The 18,269-nt window shown below is 41.6% G+C and overlaps 1 protein-coding gene and 1 non-coding gene across 3 annotated transcripts; both read right to left on the bottom strand.

The window, feature by feature from the left end:
• Nucleotides 1-4,934: 4,934 nt before the first annotated feature.
• On the bottom strand, nt 4,935-17,973 carry brd1a (bromodomain containing 1a). Of its 2 annotated transcripts, none has more exons than XM_028433817.1 (13): nt 17,313-17,973; nt 14,719-16,126; nt 14,431-14,599; nt 14,137-14,268; nt 13,883-14,011; nt 12,555-12,867; nt 12,162-12,470; nt 10,703-11,287; nt 10,147-10,288; nt 9,834-9,967; nt 8,395-8,504; nt 7,895-8,049; nt 4,935-6,536 (listed from the first exon to the last, which is right to left on the bottom strand). In XM_028433817.1, exons 2-13 carry the CDS (start codon nt 16,107-16,109, stop codon nt 6,353-6,355), a joined length of 3,753 nt encoding a protein of 1,250 aa, XP_028289618.1. In that variant the 5' UTR covers nt 16,110-16,126; nt 17,313-17,973; the 3' UTR covers nt 4,935-6,352. The 2 variants fall into 2 exon arrangements, with proteins under 2 accessions (XP_028289618.1, XP_028289627.1); XM_028433826.1 differs by having other exon boundaries at nt 14,443-14,599.
• On the bottom strand, nt 13,315-13,387 carry trnak-cuu (transfer RNA lysine (anticodon CUU)). Its single transcript has one exon. It is a non-coding gene; the product is annotated as a tRNA-Lys (tRNA).
• Nucleotides 17,974-18,269: the final 296 nt, after the last annotated feature.

Raw genomic sequence — 18,269 nt, 5'->3', positions numbered from 1 at the left:
CCAAAAAAAATCAAATAAAAAAATATATATAGTACGTTTTACCCCACTCAAGCATAAACTGTCATGTTTTACTGTTGATTTTGCAATATTTGTGTGTACAGCCACTAACACTGTTTTTTTTTTTCACACCTTCACATTCCTTATCAAGACCTGGCTCCAATTTTCTGGCTGTTACTGTGTTTTATCCCAAAGGACCATGGACCATTCTGACATTATGGCTAGTACCTTTTCCTCCATCTACAAGCTGATCAGAGCGTGCACTATCCTCAGTTCTGATGCAAAACTGACAAAGTAATCCAGATTAGGTAGCCAACAACTAAACAGCGACCAAAAATAAAAAGTAAATCATACAGGAGCTAAATCAAATGGTCACCGACAGAACATAAACCACAAGTGTCCTGGGTAAAAGCCAATCCCTCCAGCCTACTAAAGAGTGTTGAAAATCAGTTAATCCCCTATGGATGGTGCTGCCTCCTGTAATGAACAGGACCTACCGGCCAGTCTACAGGAGTGATAAATAAAAACCTGATGAAAGCATTCAATAAATGTGCACAATGCAGCTCAACTGCTGACTGAGATGAGAATTAGGCCGATTCCTGATAACATCTTTCTTTCTCCACAACCCACAGACTTTGTTTAATTTTCAGATTTATAGTCAGACTTTAGTGCCATCACTTTTGTATATAACTATACAACCCCTTTAACAGCATCAAAACATGCATCCAAAATGTAAACATTTTCAGACACACCACAAATCGGCACACATAACCCAAATGCAAATCCTAAATCTAATTTCACTTTCAGCAGAGATGAAAATCACACACTGTTTGGCTCGCAGCTTGAGTTCATTCAGGCTACAGTGGAAGCGACAGTTAGCCTATTTACTTTTATTCTGGACTTGTGCTAATTATCTTAACTACACAAGTAATTATCTTTCACATCAAAGGGCCATGCTCTGAGCCCTGCTGATCCCCCCCCCCAACCAACCAACCAACCAGACAGCCAGCCAGCCCCCGACACACACCACCATCGCCACGTTTCCGGAGCCAGCTGAATCATAACATTAGCAGATAATTAGGCAGTTGCCTGACTGCGTTTGATGGGGGCACATGTGACGAGCAGCCGCCTGTGAGCTGAGATCCTGAGCGAGAATCCAGAGAGATGTTATGCCTAGATTTAACAGCAGCTATTAGATCTCAGGTGTTAAGCTGCAGCCTCAGTGAAAGCCTGCATAGCATTTTACAGATTAGCAGTAAATAAATGACATCCCATGGGACCGTTGATGATTTTTTTTTCTTCCTCCATGCTGAGCAGCTCTTTCATCTCATCCATTAGTGGTGTCGTTTCTGATCACAGGGCACTCTGATCAATGAATAATGTAGCTGCTGGTTTGATTGCTACCCAAAAGCCACAACTTAATGACAGAACCTCCTGACTGGGAATATAGAACTTGTGCTTTTATTCACTTCATCTACTTCATCCTCCAATGCCTCTGGGCTCCTGTTTCTGCAAACACACAATAATCAGGTCATCTGGCATCAGGCACGAATCCTTCATTAACAATATCACAATAATCTCTGCAGAAACATGTGACTGTAGGAGGAAATTTACATGAACTGCATTTAAATTCCTTTGAAGTTGTTTGTTTTGCTCACCTTGGAAACACACTATTTCTACTTCTCCTCTGTGGTAAGAAGTAAACGCACCCCATAAATATTTATCTACCTAGGGCCCGTGCTATTCTGGCCCAGTGTTTTGAACATAGCCACTGGAGATTGGGCCTATCAGGGACCTGCCATGAGAGAGAAAGGGAGACAGAGAGAGAGAGAGAGCAAAAGATAGGGAGGAGAAAAAAAGAGCTGGAAGGAAGCGGAGGATAATATTTTTGTGTGTGTTCCAAAATGGAAAGTGGATGGCTTGTGAGATGTTTAATGCAGGAGGATCAGGGCACGGTTCAGAGTGTGTTTCCTTTACGAGTCACCTCACACACCTCCAAAGTTTCCGTCACACATAAGATCAGTCTCAGTGGTATTTTAAGGAGTTTTTGTTATTGTCAGAAATTGTTTAAAATTCGATGTGAAAACATTTTTAACTTTACCAAAACCAACAAAAAATTTATAAAGCTTAAAAAGAGATGAAATATGTTCATCACAAGCCATGTGAAGCCACCAAAGAAGAAGAAATCAACAAGCTAGCAAGCAGGTTCAAACAGATAAATCACACCTTTACTAATACCACAAAAAAATATATATAAGCACACGAGAAATGTGTTTGAATCAACAGTGGCCTCTCACAGCTATTATCACCCCTGCTTCCATCAAGGGAGTGAAGGCTATTGCTATGATGATGAAGGATTTGTTGACTTTTCATTTAAATGTCCAAACAGAGCATGTGTTCTGTGATCAGCAACAGGACACAGAAAAAGCAAATCTTTGGATTCTAGAAGCTGAATCAAGAGATTTTGCCTGAAAACTGACTGACATGATGAGCTGTGTCTGCTCCACTTGCAATAACTTCCACATCACATCAGTTGTAAAACACATTGTCACTTCAGTCTGACTTAATCTGGTTAGAACAGTCAAAAATGCCAATGTTAAAAATTTTATTTTTGCAAGTTTATAACCAAAATCTTAGAAGGAAGAGGAATTAGAAATTAGTTGCCAGGCCTGACACCAGTGTGCAACACAGGCAATTCTTGCTGTCACCTGCTGACATGGAGCTGAAGAAGCAGTGGTGGCACAACTTCATAATAATCAGATGCATGAATATGAAATACACACATTTACAGCTACCTGTGTGGCTCATGCAGAGCAGTGTATGTGTGTATATATGTATGCGTGTTGGTGTGTGTGTGTGTAGAGAAAGGGGGGGCAACGTGACATTTCCTCCCTGAACCTTGGCGACACATCTGTGTAGGGGGGTTTGGATTACACATACACGGGCCTGTCACACTCGCACACACACTCACCTGTTACCGGGTGAGCTCTCAGCAGGCTTCCGTAACTTCAGAGCCCTCCACCTGGATGTTATTGCCGCCCGCGGCACCCTGCTCCACCACTCTAATGAGCCCGCCTAAACTCTGTCAAAGTCATCTGATGACACTGATGTGGGGAGATTGATATTCACGCTTGACTCGCCGTCCTCTCCACTTGACTGCTGTGTTTACCTCCCCACACAATTAGTATCTGGTGAAGACAGACAGACGAAGAGAGGAGAGAGGGATGGAGTCAGACTCTGATGTGTGTTTGTGCGCGACTACATTAGCTCCAATTGTTTATAAAGATGGGAGATGTCTTTCAACAGTGGCTTGAAGGTGGCTTTCTATATCACAGTGCCATTACCAGCTCATTTAATCCCCATAAAACTCCTTTACCTCTCTGAATGTCAGTAGCTTGAAATAACAAAGGCTGTATTGGCTTAAGTAAAGATGCATATTTCAACAGTTTTCTGCCAAATTTGCATCTGAGACGTGCCTCGCTTTTGGCCTTTTAAGATGCACTTGTGAATGAACCCACAGTGCAAACTCCACTACTCTGCTATGGCGGTGCAGGTTCAACTCCTGCCCACACACAGCTTCACTTTACTACAACTCCATCTTTGTTAGCTAACGTTCATTCAGTATTAGCATATAAACAAATAAAACACTTTACCTGCCCACTCTGTGGGAAAAAAAAGGAAACAGAGGTGGAGATAACCCGTGATTAGTATTAGCAGACGTGTGGCTGAGGTGGAGAAGAGAGGCACCACAACACACAACGACCAGCAGCAGCAGCAGCAGCAGCCATATCTTCAGACTGATTTAGCATTAATTGACATTTTGAACACAGTGATAGTTTAAAAAAGTTTTATTTGTTGAACACTGATGCCTTACCTGCACGGGAGGATGACTCGAGGTGGAGAGAGCAGGTGGACACTCAGGTTTGTAACCGAGGTAAAACGGAGAGGATGTTTTAATATGGAGCCACAGCGCCTCTTTGTGGGCAGATTCAAAATGGCCGCCTATTTAGCAGTGGAGACTGCAAATGTTTTTAATTAGTTTTTTATTTTGTTAAAGGTGTAGTCTCCTATTTAGCTTCCTTTTCAATTCAGTGTAATTCCCAACGTGGATCCAGAGTGTAATTATTAATTTTAAAATGTTTTGATAAGTGTATTTATTCATTTTTTTTAAGTTTTAAGAAAATAAAATTGTCAAACGTAATATTTAAAGTAAAATATATTACTCTTTGAGAAGGCCAGTTAGTCATTATTTCTGTAAAATAAAATATTTTTTATAAGATTTAGGTACAGGATCAGTGTGTTTTGTGCTCAAGTTTTATTTAATTTTTTTTTATTTATTTATTTTTTTTTATTTGATTTTGGTTCAGTCTTAGTTATTTGGCTGCATTTCCTTTTTATTTACTTGTTTATACTTTTGTTTTGCACATTTCAGTGGGCTAATGAAATGTATTGGTTTTAAGGTAAAGGATGAGTCATACAGCTCTAATACATGCATATGCAGCTTCTTTAGTGATTGTGCAAAAAGTTGCAAAAGAAGCCAGTCATTTAGCCTTTGAGGCATAACCTGAATCTGAAGGTCTTATACTCAAAGAAGGAGCACAAGGACATAACAGGTTCTTCTGTTACGGCCTGGAAGATGACCCCAGTCCTGGATTGCCAATCCATTTAGATCATGCATCTACAACAAACTCCAAGACATCTGCATGTTGGTTTCTGAAACACTTTGGGCCTTATGATGCATGTCAAGATATATGTTGAGATAAAGTCTATATAAATTTGTAACCATGTAACCATTATTTCCAACAAGACATGAAAGAACAATAAAAATCTTCTGATCAATGGGAGAGTCCCAACCACTGTACTAGCGTGGTCCAAAATAATACAGGCAAAGTTTTCTATTTATATATTTTATTTTGCTACAAAAAAACAGTCCCAGCAATATTTTGTATGGCCTGAATAAAAAAAAAACTACTACAGTCGTGTACAAAATGAAATATAGCAAACCTACCCAATGCTACCCAGAAAAAGAAAAAGTATAAAATGAAATGTCTACAACTACAAAAAAGGTTAGAAAAGGTTACTTAAAAAGAAGGCAAGTATCCACCACAACATGTGCCACTTTACCACAATCAGTTTTCCTTGAATATAAAGTAATGCAAATACTTTACAATAAGTTAACGCAGGCACGTCTCCCTACGACTACAGCAAAACCGAGTAACAGTCAAAATGTATCACATAAAAATACACTTTAGCTTTTTTTCTTTTCTTTGTTTGGCAACAATTTCACACACCACACAGGAAAATCAGAAGGGAAATTAAAAGAAAAGAAAAAAATCTGGGTAGCAACATTTTTGGTTTCTTAAGAACAATATACGTTCTGTGTCCACAACAACACACTGTCTGTATGAGCCTCAGACATGTAATATACCATGTATTCAAATAATATAAATATATGTGAACAAAAATATACTAAAACTATTTTTTCATACAAAAAGGATTAATGCCAAATGGAAGCTTACAATATAAACTTCAATAACTTAAAAAATGGAAAAAGGGAATACTTTCAGAAATGTAACATTGTAGCCCTAATCTCCTTAATACTAAGGCTTTTGCATTTTACTCGTCTTGATCATACAGCACTGGTGAAAATGGCACTCACACCTTAGTGCCAAGAATGTATCAAGTATAAATACTAAGAAAACACCTGTACAGTACATAATTATGTCAAAACTACAAAATAAGTTAGTGTTGGGCAACTGTACAGATTATTTACAGTTTAAATACAGAGGAAGGTAATTTGTATGTAATGTGAAACAAATGCCACTGAAAAGCCTTCATTCAGACAGGAAATGTATGATTTTGTCAATGTTAGAGGTTAATCTTGAACAGCTTGTAACAGAAATGATGACTAGCTAGCTGCCAAAATAACACATTTGGAAGTTGAAAAAAAGATCAGCTGCAGTCAAAAGTTCCCAATTCTCGGCACATGACACCAGACAGACTTGTAGCGAAAGATTTTTGCCTTGAAATGTTAAATTAAATCAGCAGTCATGGTGAGTGCATGTGGGGCGGTGACAATAAAAGCAGTCTTTTAAGCACAGTCACCAGCCTGGAGGTGGAGAGGACACATAGACACATTCATTTCAGCAGCAGCCATATCCCATCGGCACATGGTAGGAGTGAGTACGAACAGGAATTGATGAGGAGGAGACACCACCTGTTACAGCAGGTGCCCAGTAAACATTTCAGTCTCCTGGAGAGACAGGGGGTGGGGGGGTGGATGCGGGATGCGAGAGGCTATTTGGTAGAGGAGAGGTACAAATGTGTGTGTGTGTTTGTGAGGGCAAAGTAGTCATCAGTCCACATCACTGAGGTCGCTGACTGGCTCATCCTGCACTATGCTCAGGTGGTTCATGGCGCGGCTGAAGGCGATCTGGACAGCCTTGCGAATGCTGGATGTGCGTCCTTCCATCATTTTGATCTTGTCTATGGTCTTGTCCATCCCCAGGGGAACCATCTTGGATCTAGGAAGCCATTGCCTGAAGGGGAAAAGCAACACTGGTGTTACATTATTGGATTGGAGTAGCTTGGTTTGAATGTTTTCCTTTGCTTCTTTCCATAAAAATGCCACATTGATGACAGACAAAAAATGGGAATCACTGCCACAATCAGATCAAAAAATGGCATTCAGTCAAAAAGTACAATGCCAGCCATCCGCTGTATCATCATGACAATCTCGCAAGTTTTTGAACTCCAATTTCTAAGCATGAAAAGTTGCAGCTGACATATTAGTTTTAAGGTCTGACTTATTTATCTGAAGCTGCCAGAGTAAATAAGGTTCTACCTGAATTAATAATAGTGTGTATTGGAAAACTGTTAAATGTTCAGCCTATAAAATGGCAGAAAAAAGTGAATTACAGAAAGGTTTGTTGGAAATCAGAAGCCTGAGTTGTTAAAGGCACTCATCTGCTGTATACAGGCTCAGCAATAATTTATTATTTTTTTTATTTATTTTGGCCACAAAAACAATTAAGCACATTAATTCATGCTCTCTAAAAGCCACCAGACTCCACTAATAATGACAGTAATTTTATATTACAGAGCATGGAAATTGTTGATCTACTGGAGGCTCCATTCCTCAGTTTGTTTGTGTTATTGGTTGTGTTCTAAACTAGCCTGTTGAAAAGCCAACGTTTCCCAGCACTAGACTGGCAACCTCTGCATTCGGTAAGGTAAGATGACCTTAATGTTTATGTCAATGGAATCTGGTAGCTTTAAAGAGGGTAAACTGTGGTGGCCTGACCCGAATAAGCAGCTTGACAACAGGGGGAGGCAGTGATAATAGCAAACATGTAATCTCATATAATGTAATTGATTAGCTATGTTTTTAATGACTTGAACTATGCTGTAAATCTGTTTTTCGGCAGTGACAGAGTTGCACCAAGGAAACTGTGACAGAGTTACTTGGTGAAGTATTGCAATATAAAAGTTCTTTGTTTAAATTATTTAATTACCCATATTATTTATTGAGGTATGTTTGACTTGTCTGACATCCTTTTATTACATCAGTTCCCAGAATCACATTACTCACAAGATGTGCAGAATTACTTCCTAATAGCAGAAACTCGGCTGCCTGTGTGGCACATGAAGACCACAGTTACAGCTTCACTCATGAAGAGTAAAACATATGGCTGCAGCGATGGAAGTCCAGGTGAAACGCCTCTTGAGGGAAACAGCCATTTGTTGCCTCTTGACAATTGATGTCATGCAGCCTCAAGAGAATAATGATCAGCTGACAGGCAGGTTGACAGGTTTACCCTCGTAGCAGCCTGTGTCAGCTCAGATCACTCCCATTGATAGCAGCACTTAAATCACTCCCACAGATAGCGACACTCACCAGCTGCGCTTGTTGTCGAAGAAGAGGACGAGGTAGAGTTTCTCTTCGGCTTTGTACTGCATCTGCTCTCCAATGCGGAGCACGTCCATGGGGGGCATGGGTATGGACACCCCGTTGTGCTGGCAGCCCATGCGCGGCATGTGGGGGTCGATGATCTGCAAACAGCAGGGGAGGTGAGAGGGGAGTTTCACGCATATGCTTGCAAGGGTATCATACATTTACACATGGAATCAATGAAGCACAGAGCAAATATGTCTATACTGTATACACACACGCTCATGCATGCAAACTATCCGCATGTGGCAGTTTTTTTCCCTCATTACTTCATGCAGCAGTTTACAGTGAAAAGCTGCCACCTAGAGGACAAAATTCTGGGCAGTTTATGCACTTGCCACCTAAAAGAACAGCTGTAGTTGCTTCATCCTGTGGGACAACAGTGTCATAATTAGGTTACCAAACTCTCATGCCACTGTCATGCTTTCTCTCCCACAAACACTCACCAAGGCAGGGTAGGAAGGGTATCCACTACATTTGGCCCAAACTAGCTTTAGGGGTTCCAATGCAACTGTTGCAGCACTAGCGGGCATCCAAATATTGCTGTTGCCAACCTCTATGGAAGCGGGGAACAACACCAAACAAGTTATGTGCGGGTTTAAACACACACACACACGCACACAGAGAATCACATTTTAAAAGCCAAGCTGTAAGTGCTGTAAAGGGAGCACACAGCGGATCAGGGTAGGAAATTAACTTTAGGAGCTATGGTGAATGACAGATATTAAAATTTAGCAGCCACTTTTAAGATTTCATTAGCCAAAACTGAATTTCAGATGAGTCTCCAGTCTCTTCTGACTGGTTACATGCCATAGTGGCAGGAAGAATACAAAGACTCACCCGTCGTTGCCAAAACTCACAAGAACTTGGCTGGTAGCTGCAGTTAATTTCCAACCCTGCTTTTGATGTATGTATGAATACCAGGTGTCTGCAAGTTGTATTAAGTTAAAACTTTGAAACCACTTTAACAGGAAGAAGTACAAGATGATGTGATTTGAGACAAAAAGTTTTCAATCCTTTGGAGGCACAGTACTTTTGACAGATTGCTATGCATTCACAGATCTGAAACTTAAATTATGCAACAGTCCAAAAGATGGTCCCATGTTAGAATAATGTCCTTGTTTAAAACAACTTGTTAAAGCTGTTGTTACTAAAAATATGTATCTGTAATTGAAGGTGAAGATGACTGAAGTATTTCTCACGAAAGAGTCATTAGCAAAGATTTATCCTATTTTGAGAGAAAGGGACAGGGACTTCATGCTGGCTTCTTAAATGCCAGCCAATATATATTTAGAGGTTTAGAGGTTGAGATCCCTCTCTATTGGTCTCCACTCAGAGGAAGAAGTTAACCTTTCAAAATATCAAATACATTCTTCTGGCTTTCATTTGGACTAATAAGACAACATCCACACACTCAGTGGATCTAAGAAATTGTGCAATTCGTGCTACAACACAAAGCTAAAGGTTCTCTAAGAACATCAACTACCTTGCAGTCAAAAGCCAAAATATGTTACTGTGTGGCTAGATTTTTTTGTGTTTACGGTTATTATATATTTAGTTTGGCTGACATTCATCTTTTATGGATATGTATTCAAATTACACATTTACAGGACATGCAAGCATCTGGGAATATACACAACTTTCTTCTTATTGTTCAATATCATAATTATGCTGAATGAGACCGACCACAACACATCATGTATTGTTAATGCATGTTTATGCAATTCCACTTTTTATATTATGCCTCCTTAGTCTGACTAGCCTAATCTATACAAGAACGAAAGATTAATTATGTGATACATATTATATTGTATATGCAGTTTACCTAAAATACTTTAATTAACCAATTAAAATAAATGTGCATCGTTTTGAGAATGTGAATTACCTGCAGCGATTCGTGCAGCTTTTGCAAAATTCCTGGTTTCGATGCAGGCGATTAATTCGCTCTTATCGTCCACAGTGTTTCTCCGGACCAAGGCGGGTTTCCCCTTACCACATTTTGGAAGACTGAGAATGGTGCTGAAAGCAGAACCGAAGACAAACACACAACAAAGCCAACTTAAGTATCAAAATATCCAATATTAAGAAAGTCATCTTTGTAAGTGACAGAAGGCTAGAATGTATTTATTTTTCATATATATTTAGCTCCGTTGCTTCAAAAAAATGTAGCAAGGGTACATTTTTATCTACTGGATTACCTGGTGTTTCCTGGTAGACTGCTACATGAAGAGATGGAGGACTCAGAGGCACAGCGTCTCCGTGGCTCTACAGGTCTACTGGTTCTACTGGTTTCTTCTAGTTCCTTCTCCTCCTCCACCCCCAGGAAATCACTTGACAGTCCTGAAAAAAAAGCCACAAGCCCAATTACAAAAATACATCCAAAAGCTACAATCTGAACCTGAGCCACTGTCAATGATGATGAGGCAGGGACAGCTTGTTCAGCCAATCTCTAATCTAATTTATTAAGGAAACAGATGCAAAGAACAAACAAGACTGCGCTGTTACTCACGGCTGTGTTCTCTGGAACGTGTCTGTGATGACTTGAAAGCTGTGCAACAACTAATTGCCATCTTAAAGAGTTGGCAGTACAGCTAAATAGTACTGTAATAATTTAATCAGAAAATGCCATTCATTTACTCAAAAATAAGAACATAAAAGCAATGTTTAACCATGCAGAACATTATGAACATCCGTGAAATGTTACACATTAATAAATCACGTGCTACTCTTTTTTTTTCTGTTCACACTTCTTACCAGTGTCAAGTCGTTTAACAGGAGACTCGCCCTCTGTTTCACACTCTCCTCCTTGTTCCTCCTCCTTGCTGACTCTGCTGCCGCTGCGCTTCCTCTTCTTGCCGTGAAGCAGCGTCTCTAGTCTGGGTATGACCACTGACAGGAAGGATTTGGAACCCAGCTGTGTCTCATCTTCATCTTCCTCCTCTTCCTCTACTTCTCCTTCTTTAACTCCATCTGACCCTTCTTCACCAGTCGTTGGGGGCTTGTGTGGACTGGTAGTCTTTGATTTGCGGAAGAGAACAGCAGTCCGGCGGTTAACAGAGCCTGTGGGTTCTGCGAGGGTCGAAGTGGCGACCACGCTCACATCTCCGTCTAGCAAGGAGTTCTGGAGGCTGTCGTGGCAGTGGCCGTTGAGGCGTGGAGTAGAGGACAGCAGATCTGGTATTTCCCTATCAAGCTTGACACGCTTGCAGTGAGACTTGTCCTCACAGTCTGGTGTGTCGTCGATTGGTTTGAGGGTGGGGGGCTCAGGATCTGCGTCAGAGTGGATGAGGGGAGGTATGGCATCCGATGGTTCCAGTTTAGGAGGAAGAGACTTGTCTCCTGGTAGACACAAAAGGCAGTTTTTACATATTATTAATTTCTCCATCAAATTTGTATAGCTTTTTATGTAATTAGATGTTATTCATTTAAAAAGAGTTTGAGTAAACAAATCCAGTCACAGCAAAAAACAAAAAGATACAACCTGCAGCCATTGCTAACAATAATCCACTACCCAGCCTTGTGTTTGCATAAATGCTGACACGGCACATAAGTTTGGTGTTTATCATATGAGTAAAACAAAGCAGTATTTAGCATTCACTGGGGCAATTTTATAAATAAAAAATGAGAGCAAAATGACTTTTCCCTTTTTCCTTCCTGCATGATAATGCAATGTTCACCAGATTTTATGTGACTCAGCAAGAGTGACTACATGAGGAGGTTCACAGTATGCCTGTGTTATGGCAATGTTTACAGTTTTACGATGTTACAGTGTTACGATATGGCTCAGTGATTTGGAATAAAACGGTTGTGTATCAGTAAGACCTTTAAGTAATTCTGGTTTTGAAGGTTAGCCATCCTTTGCAGCATATAGATCTTTGTATTTTTACACCTCCAGTCTGTTTCTATGGTTCACCAGTGAAGGTTTTCCTGAATAAAAATGAAACTGTTATCTGTTACACCATAAACACAGAAATGCCTTTCTTATATCACTTAGTTTTTTCCCACAGTTACAACTCAGGGAATCAGAAAATTCATGAGATGTGGGAGGCGATTCACAGGCTAATGAAACAGAGACAAATTGGTCTAGGTTGGTGGGGTTAAAGTAAGGCTAATGTGTGTCCTCTGGCCTGTACCTCACTGTACTAAAAGACGTGACTTCACAATTCAAAAGACTGTTTGCAACTTCCTAATAAAGCCAGAAAACCACACATACCCTCATCATCAGCAAAGTGCCCGTTAGGCTTTAACCGCTCTTCTTTACTTTTATCCAGCTCTGGGAGGGAGGAAGATGATGAAGATGATGAAGTTGCAGAGAAAGAAGAGTGATGGTGGGAGGGCAGGACTCTCTTCAGACTCATTTCACTGCGCACATCGTTGATGGTCTTTTTGAGCAACTTGAGGCGCTTGCTGCGGGAGGGACTGGATTTCATGGCACAGGTCAGATCAAACTTCTCCAGAAGCTGCTGCAGCTGTTTATCCAAAGACAGATGGCCCCGATTGGCTGGCACTAGTAAACGATCCACTAAGGAGAAAGATTTAAAACAATTAGTCGATTCATTTAATTGCTCTCTGTACTCATTTGAGGTGGTTTTGCTCTTTCTCTTACCATCTTCCCAAGTAAATGATGGGGCTGCTTTAATGTCAGGAGCCTCTGCTAAATGCATGCCACTTTCCCTGTCAAAGCCGATTTTCTCCACATCTCGCCGGGCCTTTCTGAGCAAAGCTCCCCCCTGGTCTCTAAGTCGAACAGCAGCCCGGTAGAAATAGGTGTCCTTTGAGTTATATTTCATACAATTATCAACAATGAGGTTGAAGTCAGCCTCAAACTGGTCGAAGTTGTTGTAGTTTTGGGCATCAATCCGCTGTCGCATGGTGGAGAAGTCCATTGGGCGCTCAATGTGGTCGAGGTAGTCAGGGACCTGCAGTAAGCATCAATATAATCAATTACACTAAAAATCATTTAAAAGAGTGTTAGAAAGAATGGAGCATAAATCTGTAAACATTTAAACACTACTAAAATAGTCTTTCCAAAGTTTCAAATCTAAAGAAAGGATTAAATTTTGTGAACAGCTTGAAATAAGCAGGATGTTTTAAAACTGGCATATTGTATTCAGAGACTCTGGTCTAGACAGCACAGAGAGTCCTGTTCACACTTCCTGTATGTGTCAGCCATTCGCACCGCAATCCCACCATATAGTAAGTTTTAAAATAATTACTTGTTTTTTAGCCAGCATTTCAAACTAACAAAAATAAAAAGTAAAACAGAAGTGCAAAGTACTTGAAGCTTTTAAACTCAGGGAGTCAACTTCAAATATGACCTTGTTTATTCAAAAACATATACGGGAGTCAACAATCTTAAAAGGCTACGCCCAACGTGGGGCTCGAACCCACGACCCTGAGATTAAGACTCTCATGATCTACCGACTGAGCTAGCCGGGCTTGTGAGGAGTGAGATCCCTTCACCTTTCACAGATCCACCATCCACCAGTGGACCTTGCTCTCAGATTACACATTCCACAAACAGAAAGCCACATTGATCAACACTGACTACCTGACTACACAAGAGGAGCAGGGGATGATTTATAACTTCAGTTACTGTGATCAAAAGGTGAGCAGTCGACTTCTGATTTTTAACAGATGTATGGAGACACAACAAGAAGGACAAGCTTTGACTACTCTTCCGTGTTAAGGCAGTTTTTGAAGGCATTTGTTGGATCAGGGCTATTAGGGATTACGAGACAGGCACTGAAAAATAACCCAGTCCAGTTGGAAGCTTCATCAACCAGCATGTTACTGTACAGCAGTTTGGGTCCTCCAGCTCTTACAGTCACATTTTATAATTGTTGTTATCCATAGTCGCTGCAATCATGCGATACGACTATTTGACTGACAATTCTTCAAAAGAGCATTAAGATAGCACCTGCTGTCACTCACCTCATTGACATCAACTGGCTGAGTGAAGATCCGGGCCTGATCTTTTGCCTGGAGCTGGTCCAAGAGGGCTCTGAGCAAAATACTAAACGGTGTCAGCTGCATTTCTAGAAGAGTTTCCTGAAGCTTAATCTGCAACAGAGTACACAAGAAACTCAGAATTTTTCCCTCTAAATGCCCTTCGTAAGAGATAAAAGACAGTCAGGACTTAATCCCTCCATGCATTGAATATCTCTCTCTCTCTTTCTTTGTCTTACTTCTTCCCTCTTAAGCTTCTCCCTCTTGCGAATTAGCTCCAACAGCAGTCGGGTTCTCTCCAGGTCATGGCGGAGGCGATGCCATTCTTTTAGCTGCTCCTTTAATGCCCTGCTTTCCTCCTCATTCTGCCTCTGCAGAATAAATGAATGTACATGTGTAAAATAGCTGACCACAACAGAACAGGATCAACTTGTATAAATGTGTTAAAATGCCCATCAACGGGTCTAAAAACTACTGCTACTATTACAAAAAAGAGTAAAATGAAGAGAGGAAGTCTTCTGTGGTTGACTGACAGATGAACAAACCGGTTGCGCATTCCTCTGCGACTGCAGGCCTGTCTGAAGGCGTCTGATGAGGGACAGCCCGTTCCTGGATTGTCTTTTTAGTGTCCAGTAATTTAGGACCAGCTCCACAAATGCTTTCTTCTTCTGCACTGACACCTGGTTTAGAATGGTTTGAAACCTGGAAGAGAGGGGAAGACAGGAACGGAAATCAGTGATCTTGCAAGTGTTAAAGAACTCACACAGTGTTAACTGTTTAACTGACCTAATGCTACACTTTCATTGTAACAAAACAAGTACCTGTGAGCAGGAAACGTCGGAACTGTAGCAGGAGCTGTGGTTTCACTTTCTACCTCAGGCTCAGGCTTCTTGCATTTACTTTTCTTCTTCTGTTTTCCTTTTGACTGTGCTCTCCCCTTGTCTGCAGTCTTACACAGTCCATTTTTGGGTTTGGCATCATTATAGATGGTGAGCGGCCTCCTTACACACCCATTAGGTGTGTGAGCTCCACAGTAGGCTGTCTTTTTTACAGAAAAGGTGGGCTCTCCTGTGTCTGTTACCTCCTTTACTGGCTCCATCTTCATGAAGAGGCCAGCCTTTTGGGCACAACTGACATGGAAGGCAATGTAACAGTTGGCTTTGTGGCACTGGATGCATGCCCCAACACCTTTCTCTTTGCAAAGGTAGCAGGTGAGCTTCCACCGGGCTGGAGGAATGTGGCTGATGCCATCAATGGGTTCGATAAAGGTGGTGTTGGAGAAGCCGACCTCTGGAACCCAGAGGGCGCACACAACGTGGCCCCAGCGGCCATCGTCTGTCTTTTTCACAGCTCCACCTTTGTTGGGACAAAGGATGCAGTCTGCTGGCTGGGTTGGTGACTGGAGGCAGTGTCTGCAATGCCACTGGCCCTCTGGAATGTAGGGCACGCCGTAACACTCTTGGTGCACAGCAACGTTGCACATATCACAAAAGAGGATTGCATTGCTGTTGTGGCAATCTCCATCCATGCAGATGCAGCAAACAGCATCCTCGTCGACGGCAACCTGCTTTTCACTTCCTTGATCTAGACTCTCTAGATACAATTCTTTCTCGAAGCGGTCAATGAGGAACTCAAACACATTGTAAGACACCTGGCTAACCCCTTCACTTCGCCGTTTTTCATTCACTAAGTCCAGCCAGGCGTAATCTTCCTCATCCATGTCATATTCTGTTTCCTCATCTAGCTCTTCCTCTGTCTTCTCAGTGAATTTATAAAAGGCAGCTGGGCGCTTGGGAACTGCTGGAAGGTTATATTCCACAGTGCGAAATTTAGGCTCTGGAAGCTTCGGACCAGCATTACCACTGGCATGATGTCCACCTCCGTTTCCATGGCCAGTGATGCCCAGTGCAGCATTCCTCTTCTCCTGGTTGTTTTTGAGCCTGACTGACCTCAGTAGGACCTGCTGCTGTGGTTTCTCTGCGTTCTCCTTATTGCTGGTGCACTCCATCATCTCCTGTACCATTGGATCATCATCCGAGATCACATCCAGCCTGTCATATATGCTGAGCCGATGGATGCGGCCGTCCATCTCGAACTCTACCATGCGTTGTGCCTGGGCATAAGTCAAGATTTGCTTGTTGGGAGAGGGCTTGATGGGTGATGGTGGCCTCTGCGGCACCGCAACCCGGTGCTGCCGAGCTTTCTTCTTCATCTTGACGCTCCGTGTTGCTATGGAAACAGACAGAGAGGAGGAAGCCAGATTTATAGTGCTGCTCAAAATCAACACATATACTCGTGCTAGAAGGTCTCTGTGACCTGCACAAGGTAGGATGTTTTTGGAAATCTGCTGAATAAATTTGTATACTTCAAACTATGGAAATTTGCAACTAAAACTGAGCTGATCATGTTCAAGAACAGCTACTTTTACTGAAATTACTGCAACACAGGGAACAGATGCAATTTACTGAGGCAGGAGGGTGACTTGCTAAGGTGTTTGTCCAGCGACTGAACCACGATCAATGGAGTGCGTTTTAAACATTTTCAGATATTGGCAGATAGAGTTTGCTGTCTGTTATTACATTCAAATACAACACAATCTGCTTAGATTTGGAGCCCAATATGCATAGGAAGAAATGCAACACCATGAAGCTGACCAATGGCATTTACTGTGGTCTGCAATAATGTAACAAGGAGTTACATTTCTGGACTATGGAGCACCCACTCCTGCATGCTTATTATGGAGGTCAAACAAGTTCAAACAAGAGCCGAAGTGTGATTTTTGTTTTAAAAGAAGGTCTTGGAAAAACAAAGACGTAAAAAATATTTATAAGTAATAAAAAAACAAAAAATAAATGTAATCAAAACTATATTTAACTCAGCATGAGTCAAGACTATTGACTATTACTGAACACAATATACTGTAGAATACTATAATTGGTGTAAGCTGATAAACGGGAATGTGTATTTTTATTGAAGTTATCACCTCAAAACAAGAGGGGCTGGCTGTGTTGTGAATTGTGCTGTAGTAACCACTTCTACGTTACAGTTTTGTCAATGAGCTGAGGCATTTAAATACAGTGGGAGGCGGCCACAGAGGGCATTTTAAACATGACTGCGCAGTAGTCACCACTTGCCATTTGGTGCAGAGATGCCTTTTAACCAAGGACTAAAGAGTCCAAGTGGCCAAGCTGCTAACAATAACATTAGCTACCCAGCTAACTAGCAAGAGGGGCTAACCTGCATCTAAACGGGGCAAATGGCGTCAAACAAAACAACGGTTCTCATTAAAACAACGTTAGTTTATTCATACTTAATATGTAGCTACAGTTTAAGCACGTGTTTTGCATATGCAATGTATATTTCTTCGCCGTCGACACCCAATACACTGAGATGCTAATAAAAGCAAAGCACATACCTCGGATTCACGAACAGTTTTGCTAGTTGGAGACGGTAGCTAGCCAGCAGCCGTACAAAGCAATGGCGATACGGCCTGCTAAGTGGCTTTACTTCCGTGCACAATGTTCTCATCCAACGAGCGATACTGGGCTCTTTTCACTGGTTAATAACAGAGACGTGGGTCTGCTTGGTGGTCGTGGAGTTTCGCAGTTAAATTCCACAGAGACGACACAATTATTTGCTCTGTGAGACATTCACAGGCTAGAACAGAGTCGCTAGCTAGTCACAGTCGACTAAAAGCAAATAGCAGTAACAGGCAGCAGCAGCACTACAGACGGATCATCCCCCAACACAACAATGCGTTTCACCAGACAACTCCCACCCGCACGCACTGCTCTACGTGTGACGCTGGAGGTCATGTTGGTGGTGAGTCGTAGATTTCACACAAAAGCCCATCTGTCACACAATCAATGTGCTGCCCTTTTGTCGATCCGAGGCTAGCTACACGCAGACGAAGCTCCAGACAAAGCCTGAATCGGGGACAGTGGCACAGTGAGAGCGAAGTACTGAGACATATCTGTTCTGAGTCTGCGGACCTCGGCAGTTAATTCATAAACAGCGAATATATGAGTTTCCGACTGGCTGTCACGGTGTGTGTGTTATTTGATAAGCAGTGTTCCTGCAGCCACAGAGGACAGTCCGGACACGGGAAGAAGAACAACAACAACACTGTTACGCCCCACCTTGTGTCCGGTTCGCCCCACACGCTATCATTAAGGTCAAGAAACCCCGTCGGTTCATAGCTGTAATAAGTTGTAATTAACCCTCATTTATTGTGAACTGTTGTTTAAAATCCAAGCAGACCGTGAATGCAACATTATCCAAGTCTATTCATTGGTTTGTTATATTGTAGTAATACCACCGTATATATTATATTTATCCATTTTTCATTGCATGCTACAAAATTATTTCCTTA

Source organism: Parambassis ranga, chromosome 2, assembly GCF_900634625.1.
Source record: "Parambassis ranga chromosome 2, fParRan2.1, whole genome shotgun sequence".
Taxonomy (NCBI): domain Eukaryota; kingdom Metazoa; phylum Chordata; class Actinopteri; family Ambassidae; genus Parambassis; species Parambassis ranga.
This window is presented reverse-complemented; position numbering and strand designations above follow the sequence as displayed.